This window comes from Biomphalaria glabrata, chromosome 10 (assembly GCF_947242115.1).
Source record: "Biomphalaria glabrata chromosome 10, xgBioGlab47.1, whole genome shotgun sequence".
Lineage (NCBI taxonomy): Eukaryota > Metazoa > Mollusca > Gastropoda > Planorbidae > Biomphalaria > Biomphalaria glabrata.
The window spans coordinates 30,864,359-30,877,983 of NC_074720.1; the positions used below are offsets into that span (position 1 = coordinate 30,864,359).

At 32.3% G+C, this 13,625-nt stretch overlaps 1 protein-coding gene across 2 annotated transcripts; it reads right to left on the minus strand.

Annotated features, from left to right (window-relative positions):
* Window positions 1–840: 840 nt before the first annotated feature.
* LOC106054456 (cleavage and polyadenylation specificity factor subunit 3-like) lies at window positions 841–13,584 on the minus strand. 2 transcript variants are annotated; one of them, XR_008780145.1, is made up of 18 exons: window positions 13,501–13,584; window positions 12,152–12,215; window positions 11,407–11,504; window positions 10,741–10,869; window positions 10,444–10,528; window positions 10,227–10,319; window positions 9,698–9,787; window positions 9,226–9,376; window positions 8,263–8,438; window positions 7,544–7,702; window positions 6,867–7,013; window positions 6,090–6,242; window positions 5,562–5,670; window positions 4,191–4,351; window positions 3,734–3,857; window positions 3,049–3,212; window positions 1,822–2,342; window positions 841–1,431 (listed from the first exon to the last, which is right to left on the minus strand). XR_008780145.1 is itself a non-coding variant. In XM_013210317.2 (17 exons), exons 1-17 carry the CDS (start codon window positions 13,569–13,571, stop codon window positions 2,253–2,255), a joined length of 2,064 nt encoding a protein of 687 aa, XP_013065771.1. In that variant the 5' UTR covers window positions 13,572–13,584; the 3' UTR covers window positions 841–2,252. The 2 variants fall into 2 exon arrangements, 1 of the variants encoding a protein (XP_013065771.1); XM_013210317.2 differs by having other exon boundaries at window positions 841–2,342.
* Between the last annotated feature and the right edge of the window lie 41 nt (window positions 13,585–13,625).

Consider the following 13,625-nt stretch of genomic DNA (forward strand, 5'->3'; position numbering starts at 1 on the left):
CTGATTCTCATCACATGTTCTCTATTCATCCTTTGAGAATTTTGTGCTGTGCCAGGCCAGCACAACTGATATCATCTTAGATACCTAAAATGGAGGCATGGTGGCCAAGCAGTAAAGCACTTGGCTTCCAAACTGGGGGTTCTGGATTCAAATCCTGGTGAAGACAGGTATTCTTGATTTTGGGATCCTGAGGGCGCCTCTTGAGTCCACCAAGCTCTAATGGGTACCTGACATTAGTTGGAAAAACATAAAGATGATTGGTCGTTGTGCTGGCCACATGACACCCTTATTAACCCAAGGCCACTGAAACTGATGAGCTATACATTGTCTGCCTTATAGACCACAAGGTCTGAAAGGGTAACTTTACTTTCCTTTTAGATACCTTAAATACTATAGTGCTCACCCGAAATTGAATTGAGTAAATTAGTGGTTAGCTGGAGGGGAGATTTATAATCACAATCACATACAGATTATTTCTACTTTTTAGCTTAGCAATGTTGTCATTTCCAGGAGCAATTAACTTAGCTTGTCAAAATAAAATGTGAACTTTATTTAATGCAATATCATTACATCTATTTTGTCATTATCTAAAACATTTAAAAATCATCATGAAGCTTGGAAACATATCTAGAGCATTAAACTATAATTTAAAAAAAAAATAAATTTCCCTTATTCGAAAGACACAGGGTTGTTATTTAGTTTTATTTTACACCATATCTTGACTCAAAGGAGAACAAATTGAGGCGTATATAAAATAATTGAAACATCCACCCTTGATGAGAGCATCAACTTCAATGACAGATCTTCAATTTAGTTCTAAAAGATAGACACAGAATCACCTTTTAAAATGTTATATTACAAAACATTTCATAATTTATTGCAGACATGTCAATACTATACATTCATAATGGTTCACATCAAAGAAAATAATAATAATATATGCATAATTAATGTGTCACTGAGCATAAAAAGCATATACAAATGTTAAACAAGATTTGAACTCAACCCTTAAAACTGTAAACTTCCGCATGCAGCTACTTTGAGAGCCACAACTTCATACCACTTTCAGACACACATTTAGATTGTACAAAACCTTTCAGCCACAAGCCATCTATGTACCTTTGAAGAACACTTTATGAAAACTTAACCTTTCAACCGACTTTTGAAAATGTTACTTATTACAGGTATATAAAGTTTGAGAATCCTCTAAAACTAATTCTTGGTGATGATTGTCCAAAAAATGAAAAGTCAGCAAAATAGGATAATGGAGTAATAGGTCTTTGAAAAGTTCTCAAAACAATATCAAATGATTTCAAAGTTATGAAAACTAACAGGATAGTTTTGATAAAACTATGCAACTTTGTATAAACAATAGCCATACTAGTGAAACATGACATGGTGATAATTGTCATGGATGTAGCACCAGGCAACCTACCCACAGAAAGGTTTATTTCTTCGCTAACAAGACTTTCTTCTAATGTGTAGCACCAGGCAACCTATCCACAGAAAGGTTTATTTCTTCACTAACAAGACTTTCTTCTACTGTGTAGCACCAGGCAACCTATCCACAGAAAGGTTTATTTCTTCACTAACAAGACTTTCTTCTACTGTCTAGCACCAGGCAACCTATCCACAGAAAGGTTTATTTCTTCACTAACAAGACTTTCTTCTACTGTCTAGCACCAGGCAACCTATCCACAGAAAGGTTTATTTCTTCCCTTACAAGACTTTCTTCTACTGTCTAGCACCAGGCAACCTATCCACAGAAAGGTTTATTTCTTCGCTAACAAGACTTTCTTCTACTGTGTAGCACCAGGCAACCTATCCACAGAAAGGTTTATTTCTTCGCTAACAAGACTTTCTTCTACTGTGTAGCAACAAGCAAGACAATACTTCTAATTTACTTACACTCTTCTCAAAACTAGATCTGCAACTGGATCAAAAAACAACTGCCCATGTACATTTTTTTAATCTGCATAACAATCCTTTTTTAAAGTAATTTTAGTACTTCAGTAATTTTAGTTTCCAAATGTGATAAAGATTTTTCACATTGTTGTACTTCTAGCATGAAATCATCAACTGTTCTGTAGGTCATCAGCTTCAAGTTTTGTTGAGACTAGTTTTAAAAATCTCTTCTGAAGAGACTTGTGGAACATACAAGCAAAGTATGGCCTTAGTATACAACTGATACAGATCCATGATAACAAAAAGCAATGCACTGTACACAAATATACACTTTCAAAACAAAAACATTAGAATTTGATGGGATTGATTGCTTGATGAAGTCTGACCACAGCCGTATGTAAAACTTGTTGAAGGCTTTCATCGGAACATTTAACTTCCTGCAAAAAATAAATATTTTTTTATAGCTTTTGTTTTATTTAAGTTAAATGTCACAAAATTGAAATTTAAGATGTTACTAATTATTAAGAAGTTATTATTTTATAATGCTATGGTAATAGCTACCATAGTTATAGAAATATTATAGATAAATAGAACACACATGAGTGCACAATTTGGTCTAAAATTTAGTTTACAATGTAAAGAGAAAACAAATGGAGACTAGTTGTGAAAGGTCAAAGTAAACTGCATAAAAAAAACTTGATGTGGGAAGCGTGGTTGAGAGGCTAAGTGCGCTTGAACTTAGCTTGGCTTGGCTACCTATGAAGGGGGCTTGAAGTTTGACACCGGACTCTGGCAGAGTTGTGTTTACTGAAGCAGCAAGGAAAAACCTTCTCCAAGATACCCCCTCTGGTCCACAACTGAGATTGGACCAAAGCGCTCTGAGCATGCTATAAGCATGAAAGTAGCGCTATATAAAAGCCATAATTTAATTTAATGTAACAAAAGTAAACATATGTGAAAGGCCAGCTTAAAATAAACCTATCAGAAAAGTCAATGTAACTTGTATTCTAACAGTGAAGACATCAAACTTTCAATAACTTTTCTGTAATCTATAAACTTGCCTGTTGCAACTCAATATTGGGAAACTATGAAAACATGTCATCAGCACCATACAATTTAAGTTTATAATGGAGACCTACATACCAGTTTGTCTAAATTGATGACTGCTGTTTTATCATCCACAGTAATGGTCAGTCGATCTCTTTCAAACACCTTCCCTGTACACTCAGGTCCAAACATGTCCGCCAATGTTTCAAAGAGACATTCTTGGAAATGGGCTTTGTCCACTTTCATGGGTGGGACTAAAACTGTTGATGTCCAAAAATGTCAAAATGAAATACTGAAATACTATTTTTTCCTTTTTTTTTTTTTGTCTGATGACATTGATTCTAAACTTTAAAATTTGTTATCACTTTTGTATGTTTTTTGTCTATTTAGACTACTTTAAACAAATAAATATATATATATAAATATATATATATATCCGTTATGAAATGCACTTTAAGCTTAAATTGGTTTTTAAAAATAGGTCTACATTAAACGGGTTTACATGAGTGTACAACAAATTCTACTAACACAAAACAAAAATGTGGAATGTTCTTGAAAGCAATGACTTATCAAAGTTAGACAAAGAGTAAGTTCAGTATCTTAAGACTACATTCAGAAAAGGCAATGGATCCAAAGGTTTTAAAGAAAAAAAAACAACTCATAGACTTCCTGGATCTTTGTAAAATATTTGTGTAATCAACACCTTCAGGACAGATTCAAAAGGTAATCAAATTAAATCTCAACACTGCCTTTAAAAAAACAAACTAATTTGAGCCATTACCATGCTTAGAAGGTAATTGTTCATGTTCTGCCCTCAGTATTACAGCAATCACAGCGTCTGCATACATATCTGACACTGGGCTGGCTGTCCACTCAATATAAGCAATTCCTGACTCTAATCTAACCTGTAAGAGAATTTAAGTTCAATGAGAGACCAAAGGACAAAACATTAATATACATTATATTTGTTTTATACCACTGACTGTCAAGTGATCTCATTGTTTGCTGTACTGATTTACATGAAATTTTGTAAACTGGTTCCTTATACCTCTTTGGTGCTTGCAAGGCAAAAAGAAAAAAGAAACAAAAAAAAAAACAAACAAACCATTAAATAATGTTATTGAAGTTAGATGGACACACGATTCTATTGTAAAACCTTTTTATCATTAGTTTCAGAATTAAAATTGAGACATTCAGTCCAGTGGCCATGTAAATCTCTAACAACTAATTGAACTTACTGTAACACAGTTGAAAACTTTGAGGACAATGTTGGGACTAGACTTCAGGTACTCAAGGTCACCAGCCAACTGGTTCAAGTAGTAGGTCAGTAAGCTAGCTGTACCAGAGAATGTCACACTCATCTTCTGAGAAATGGTGCTCATTGCCAGATCTGTATAACCTAGGAGAAAGACATTAAATGTGAGACCAGGGCCATTTCTTATAATAATTATTTCAATGATTTCAAGTGTAATCAAATCTATAAAGAAAACATGTTTGAAATTTACCACCAATGAGAAATTTAAATTTATAGAAAAAGATTTAAAAAATCAGCTGATAATTAATAAGACTGCTAAAATATATTTGAATGGCATTCAATTATCAAAGCATAAATTCAAAATATTTCTATGATCCTAAAAGGTATTGAAGATTTCAAATTTCAAGATCTCAAAGAAAAAATGACATATAGTTGGACCAAAAGATATTTCTCAAAATAAAGTATTGATTACATGATTATATAGGATTGAAACAGAAGCCATTCTACACATAGAATTCTTGTTTACACAATAAAATTTGTGCTTAGATTTGATTACACTTTAAAACACTAAGACTATTTTTTTTCTTCAATAATTTAAATATAAGCTATTTATATAGAAACTTATTAATTGGTTCAATACCCAATGTTAAGGAATTGCTATAAACAATTACATTTATGGGAAACACTCATATATAATATGCATCTCAAAAGTAGCTCAGCCTAAAGATGTGTAGGCAATTTTTTCTTCTAATTTGTTGTACACCGTATTGAAGAAGCAATTGTATCACAATGACACAGCCATCATGTTTCATTACATATTAAGTAAAGAGTGCATGCTGTACTGTTTCAGCCATAAAATCAAATTAAAACTCAGTTCAAGAACAATGACAGAATGGTAAATTTGAGTTAACCAATTGCTGTGTCAGTGGTATACCCAGGTGAAAGCGGGTTGTGCAGCTACCGAGCTGCAGAATAAAGGGAGCAGCAAAATGGGTTTATTGGTGTCAAAATACTACATAAAATATTTATTTCTATCCCTTTGTTGGTAAGCTTTGTTGACATTATATGTTAAGTTTTGTATTGCTTACTAGGGACTGTTCTAATGTAAAAATATTAATTATGTATAATATTGGGAGAGGGTGTGACAGCTTGGCTTGCAGCCCCAGGAGGTTGGCAACTTTGGTATGCCAATGTGCTGTGTGCAATAGTTGTAAAGATACTGTTTTTTTTATAACACAAAGTATTACCTAACCAGTCTGTAAAAGTCAATGTGTTTTGCATAAAATAAACCATTAATGAAGATTCAAAAGCTCTGCCACAAAGCCACTTTCTCCATTATATACCAGGTACTTACTTTTTAAATCTTTTGGTGATACTATGTGATAATTAAAATTTCTTTTGACTAGGATTCCAGAAACTTTGTGCCCATGTTTGGGGGGTTCCGAGGCTAGTTCACCTACAACCTGACAAAAAAAAAAAAAAAAGAAAGGTTTAAGATCTTCTTACAAACTTTTATACTGTAATGTTTGTTTTGATTTGTTTCAAGACAGATTGCTAAAAATAATTGTACAAATCAACAATTTTTGCTATTATAATGATATAGTTACCACATATATACTATGGAATATCTCCGCAAGGATTTACCCTTAAATAGAGCAAAAGGACTGAGGTGGATGAGGAAAAAAAAAACATGACTAAATAGAAATGCATTCTCATTAATGAGCTGGGGCAAAGTTTTCTGCTCCAGAATTGGCTTTAAGTCACAGCAGAATCTGCCCCAACTCAAGAAGAAACTAAAACTAGTAATTCATATGGGCACATCCATCGTTCTGAGACAGAATACAGAATATACACTTGAAACAGTACTTTAAAAAATTCATACTTTTGCAATTTTCTCTCCTCTAAAATGAAGTTCTATTGGGACTGTGTTACGGGGATTATGTACTTCCATCTTGTACTCAGTGTCATCTTCATATTCTCTTAATAATGCTGACTTCAACCTTGCCATCTCATTCACTTCACCATGGACCAGGACCTACAGAAATAGTTCAAACAGGAATTGATTATTTCACACTAATAGATCAAACTATGACAATAAACATTCATTATTAATTAAGAAAAAATTAATGTTAAAGAAAAGATGCACTACGACTGAATTGTAAAGCGCTTGGTTTCCATACCAAGGGTTCCTGGGTTCAAATCCTGGGATTTTTTATTTCGTGATCTTTAGGGGGTCCATCCAGCTCAGATGGGTACCCAATACTACTTCTGCATAAGTAAAGGCTGTTGGTTGTTGTGCTGCCCACATGACACCCTATTCATTAACCATTGGCCAGAGAAACAGATGACCTTTAACTTTATCTGCTCCATAGACTGCAAGGTCTGAAAGGGGCACATTACTTTTTTTTAAACCCTCTTTTAGGGTAGATAAGGGCAAGAAAACCCCAGACTTTTTTTTTTCATAATAATTTTAGAATGGTCCATCATCAATTCAGAAAATGTAATAATTTTTTCTTTATTAACTTGGGAAGCATTTCTTACAAACACAAAGACATGCACGAATTTTTAACTGACAAACAGAATCTATCAGTTTTTTGTAAAAACTGCTTCAAAAAAAAAAAAAAAAATGTCTATCATGAAGAAAATATTTCTACTATACCACATGGGCTGGCTTAAGTTCCCTAAGAAATTCTGACGTCTGCTTGTAATCAGCATGAGCCGAGAAAGAAATATAATCAACTGAGCACTTCAGTGGCAGCTTCTGACCACTCTGTGTGACTATTTCATTTGGCTCAGACAGAATGTGCTGAAAGAATAAGGACAAATCATTTTCCTTTAATGTTTATCACAAAAAATAATCTGTTTACCAAGAGTCCTGGAAATAAACAATGCCAAACACTTAATGTTAGAGACTTCAATTGATTTAAATTTAGTAGCTTCCTGTGAGGCCATAAACTGAGTATAATACTGCCATGTGAGATAAATGAATCTATTAAAGGTTAAAGATCCCATGATTAAATTTCTAGTGGTGTCTTCCTATTTTTCTGTTAACTTTTAGCCCAAAAGCTTTTTCCCTATGGGAGATACAAAGAAAAGGAGCACACTCAAGCCTCAAAACCATATGCTTTCCAGAGCAGTAAGACAGACTAGATCAAACTTATCTAACTTGATTAGGTAACTTAACTTTTTTTTTTAAATTTACAACACAAGTTGAGCAAGGTTTAATACAGCAACATATTGTTAGATTCATTTCATGTTTGTTACATTATTTACTAATGTGTTAGCTTACATAATATATTTGTTAAAAATCAGTTTAAAAAAAAAAACAACAACAACCTTGGCTAATGTTCCTTCTACACAGTAGCCTGCTATGATACACCCATTTCTTTTGTCAGTACACCAAGACTCAAACAACTCTCTAGACAGACCACTCTGCATCATACCAGGACTGGCCAATACAACTGATGGACCAATGTCTTCAAACTGCTCCATGTTCTATAACAATACAAAATAGGTGTGTGTTCATAATTACACAGTGGCCTAAGTTCATGCATGTGGCATACAAAATAAAACATTCTTTAGTGGCAATTATTTGTTTCCTTGTACACATTTGAAATTCAATTACATCAAAACTGACTACAGTTAAAAGAAAATATAACAGCCCCTTATGAAAGTGGCAGAAATGAAACAGATGACACACTATAATAACATTTGCTCATACTACTGATAAAAAATGCTTTCATGCAGGTAGTTAATTGCTTTAAACAAAAAAAAAATCATGATGCTTCTCTAATTGAACAATGAAAGATTACATTCTAATTTGTACACAATATCAGTGTAAACAGAAAACAATATTTGAAATAGGTAGAATTTATAGCAAGTAAAAATATAGTAATAATACCACCTTTCTACATTTATAAGCACTATCAATGTCATTTATCTGTGTATTTTTAAACAGAATATTTTATTCTATTCTATTGTAACTACCCACTGCAGGCCAAAGCAACAGATACTATACGCAACTAGCTAAATGAGACTTTTCAAGTTGTAGCTACCTTAAGATTTATAATATGCTTGAAGACAAACGGGTTGCTGATTGTGATCTGTCTGCGTATCTTCTCATTCATAGCATTGATGTAAGTCTGGTAAACACTCATACACTTCTTAGCCAGCTGTGAGGCGTAGTAGATAGGAATATCATGAAGCTCTGGGTGATTGCTCCAATACTCATCTGATCACCATACACATTACATTAAAACAAGAATAGAAATGAAAACTTAGTCTAAACCTTTTACAGTATAAAAATATTGTGCAAGTCAGTATAGGTGTGACAAAGTCTGAATGTAAATCACATTAACTTTCATGTTTTGGTTTTATTTAATTTCACATGCTGCAGACATTCCTTCAGAGTTAAAAGATTATCCAAGCCCAAAACATCCCTCATGATTGCAGGAGATGGCAGTAGGCAGGGTTTAAGTCCTAAGCCACTGAGTTGTAAGTCCAAAGCACATATCACAAGACCAGTCAGCCACCCAGATATGGTCAAGAGACTAAAACTTCTATGACTTGGTCAAACCCTTTTGAACTTTAACTCAATGTAAATCCACCCTCTTTCCCTCTTCATGTTTACTCGTGTGTCACAGTCTTATGAGAAAAAGAAACTATTTCAATTTTAGTTTCAACAATAACATTGCAATCTAAAAACTATGACTACAACTAATAAGAAACATAGAATTTAATGCAGCTTGGGGTAGACCTAGATATTATTAACCATCACAAGACACGAAAATTTCAATGTTTAGAACACAAACTGCATTTTAAATTGTCAAGTATAAGTATGAAATCCTTTCACTTTTAGTATTTTGTTTTCCTTTGGAAAAAAAAAAAAGCCCAACCAACATAGCCAGTCATATTTTCTCATAGTCATATCAAGAATCTTTCTGCAAAAGGGTAAAAAACAACAACAAATAGAACAAAAAATGAAAAAAAAATTGAAAAAGATATATGGGTGTCCGTACCAAGAATGAGTAACAACTCCTGAGCACGACCAAGAGCAAATGCAGGGATTAAACAGCGACCACCTCTGTTGACAATATCATGGACCAAGCTGGTGAACCTGTGCTCCCTTTCATCTCTGTTTTCATGAATATGTGTGCCATATGTGGATTCCTGACAAGGAACAAATAAACAGTTTGTGTATGTTGATTTATTGACACTTGCAGTTCCTGATTAATTTTATTAATTATTTTCTGCTGTATAAGGTTTTGTGATAAGTTATGTTTTGTAATTTAAAAATTTAAAAAACTTTGACACTCATAACAGTATTTTTCTTAAAGTGGAAGGTTTGTAAACAAAACATAAAATTCATTTCACAAAGTTCACCACTTGTACAATGTTATGAATTGATGACCCAGAGGTCCTTAATTCATATGATTGAGAAACGCAATTTAAAAACTACAACTCAATCACAAAAGTACATCCATGTCTTACTATAATAACAATATCTGGCTTCACATTGGGCATTTCAGCACACATAAGATGTCTGTCTTCTTGTCTAGAGTAGTCCCCAGTATACAATATCTGTGAAAGTACAATAAAACAATGCAACATGCTGACTATAAATAAGACAGCATATTTAATATAAAATAGACAGTATGATAAACTATTTTACATTTTTGATATTGGGCCTAATGGACTCTTATAATATCCCATTATCTTTGCATGTATAGCTAATATTATTCTGCTATTTACAAAATTAATATTTGTTTTGTTAATAGCAGCAATAGGGAAAATTCAAACTGGTGAAAATTTAATTTATTATTTTTTTTTTATCAATCTTTCCCTTTAAATCATGAGAATGTGTTCATAACATGTAGATAAGTGTTTCATTCAGCGTATTAAAGCCATAAATGATGAACTTGGTTATTGGTTAAATTGTTTTTCAATGTATATAATCACAAAGCTACTTTTAAAATATTATGTCCTTCCTAAAACCTAAAAAAGGAAAATGAACAATCACCTTGACGCCAGCTATTTCAATCATAAACATTGCTGCACCTAGGACATGTCCAGCTGTGTAACACCAGAACCTTACACCATTCACATCCGTTTCCTAGGAGTCAACAAGTAAATAGTTCAAACTAACATTACAGATGGCAGTATAATTTCTATAATACTATTCAACTGAACCATTTTCAAAATGTGAAATTATATTTTTAAATTTTTAAAGTAACAACCTGATGAAAGTTAACTGTTTCAATTTTCTCCATACTCTTCTCTATGTCACTATCTGTATACAGCTGATCATCAGATGCAATATTACTGTCAACATAAGATGAACATTAAATAATGAAATTGGTGATTAAAATCTTAAATCTATTGCTTATGAGTATTTTTATAATCAAAAATATTTATGAAAATCTACTTCTTGGGTTATTCATGCTTGGCATCTAAAAAAAAAACCACACAGATTTCTATAGAAAATTTTACTCTAAACTCAATGTTCTTTTTGAAAACTCTTGCTTTGAACCTACCTGACTTTAACATAGTCAGACAAAAGCCACCTGTAAATTGCTTTAGTTGCATGGGTCATAAAACATCTGCCCTTAAATGCAGTTTTCTGGAGAAAATATGGAAGTCCACCACAGTGATCAAGATGAAAGCTGCATTAAAAAAAATAATTTTTTAAATTGTGAAAATCTCATACAACTATCTTAAAAAGTCCACAACATTGTTATGTTCTAAATTATAAATATGCATACACTCTTAGCTTTTGATTTAAGTGTTTCTACACAATTCAATTATTTTGAGAATGTTATTAAATTAATAAAATTGTGTTTTGGTGGAGTAAAAGCTTCCACTATTTCTCTCACTGAATGCAAATTCTCTGGGAAAATAGCTTTTGCTAGCCTGCTAAAGTAAACTTAGTAGATATCCAATGCAGACGTTTATAAAATATTAAATGTATAGTTTTAAGTTTACAAATCTATTACTTTCAAAGTTAAAAAATATATATGGATAAGTATTTAATTTAAAAAAAAAAAATTAAATACAGAAAGAATGTTGTGAAATATGCAAAATGGCAACCAGCCCAACAAGACAAGCTAGTTACTAATCCTTGCTTATTGGTATATTGTTCAATTTCTCAGTAGGCACATTGTATTAAAAGTAATTGAGATAAACATGTATGCATAACTTACTGGCTTATCAACAAGAGATCTATTTCTTCAGGTTCTATCATATCCAAATATGGTAAGGATGCCATCCCAGTCATTCCAGGGTGAATGCCACAGTCCAACTAGAAAGTTATGTAATGTGAAGTTATGTAATGTGTAATGTGTAATGTGAAATTCAAGATTAGAAACACACATTTTTTAAAATTCAACTTTTGTACTTGTTAACTTAATTCTCTAAATTTTCTGTTGATATGAGATTTAATTAATAGCTGAAAACTGTAATCATTTATTAACTATATTTTCACTTAATGGAAATGTTAGTTACTGACTAAAAAGTGTATTGTAAATTTTAAAAAATGTTTAGTTAGTTAGAAAAATTCACATTATTTACATCTAAGCACTTGCTGTCACTGCTTTTTAAATACTGGTTTGCAGTTTTAGTTACATAAGATGAGATATCTAGAAGTAAGGAAATGAAACTAAAATGCCTAGGAAATTAAGGAAAATGACTTCAACAAACCAGTAATAGGACACTAACAACAGGCACAGAAAACTTGAAAGCTAATGTCAAACTTATCTCACCAATACTTTTGGTTTTTCAAAAAGTGGGTCATTTTGAGCAAAACACATATAATAAGCATACAACAAGTATGTTTGCAAACAAAAGAAGAGTTAAAATAATGTCTTCAATAAAGGAAACAAAATCAAATCAGCACCATGTTGCTAAGTGAGCTTATAGAATAATGACACTGCAACAATTTAACCATACCAAAATTTTTTTCCCTTTGAATTCCAAAAGATGACATGATCTACCAACTTCTTGGCCAGCACCTCTGTGAGAAAAAAAAAATTTCCATAAAAATGTGTTTAAGTTTAAAATGAAGCTTTTTATAGGTGAAGCAAATGATGACACTTGACATGAAACTTATAAAGATAGAACTATATTACTGAGAAAAAAATTTGAATAAAATATGGCGAGGACTTCACTCTAAGATTCCAGATGTACTAATTGCTTTAAAACAGTCATGTGATTAAATTTAGAAAAAATTTAGATTTAGTATGCATATAAGTGGAACATAATTTAAAACAACAATTAATTAATAGTTTTTCTTATTATTGTGTGAACTGCAGTGCTTGATGCGACATGAAACACATAACTAAAGGATTTTTTTTGATGGAAATTGTTTTTCCTTGAAGCTTTGAATAAGAGATTGACCCTTTACAAAACAATGAGATCAATTAGCTATATATATACACCAGTTAGGCCAGGTCCACTTCGAACACCATCACTTTCACCTATCCCTTGGTCTGTTGGGGCACCACACAAGATATGTTATGTCAACCTTCTTTCTTCATGCTTCTCTGTCAATTGGCTTTGATAGAATTTCATTCTGATATATTCTTTCTGAAAATATTGAAACCAACCTTTTAACCTGCATGGGTGGACCACTTCGGGGGCCGAATTTGAGTTTGTGTTTCCATGCAAACTGTCTTTGTAACCTTGATTTTTTTTTTTATTGATGCTTGTTTTGTTAGGTAAAAGAAATAATTAGTGCAAAATTTCAGCTCAATGCTTGATCAAGATTGGGTGTGGAGAAATAATGTGCACTAACTTTTAGCAATATAGATCTTTACTTACAACTGTCATATAAAGACACTTAATAAAGTAAATAACAGCATCCAATCTGATTAAAATTAGATGATAGATCTATATGATTATATCAAAATCAACAACCAATGTAACCAATGCTAAGGCTAAGGCTAGGGCCAGGGCAGGGCAAGGCCCAAGTAGGCCAGTAATCAAGATCTAGATTCCAAACATTGAAACAACGCAATTTCATTATTATGATTATATTATTATTTTTATTGAAATTAATAATTAGATCTATTATTAAGTAACATGTTTGAAGTTAAATTGAAGACAAGAGACTGAAGTCAGTGAAGAGTCTAGTCACTCTAGTCTGACTCAGACTCAGAGAAGTCTGAAGTGAAGAGTCAGAGACAAGACTTTGAGTTTTAAGAGCTTTAGATGTAGATCTAGATCAGAAATAAATCAAGACTCATAACGAATTGTGAAACAGAAATAAATTCTCAATATTTTCTTTTATAAATACTAACAGGGGACGAATTTGAAGGATATCGCTTTCCTCTGTTGGTAACTGACTTTCGGATTTGCGTTTCGTTGCCATTTTTGTATATGAAGAAAGGAAGTACATCTGTTATACCAAATTTGCATTTGTAAC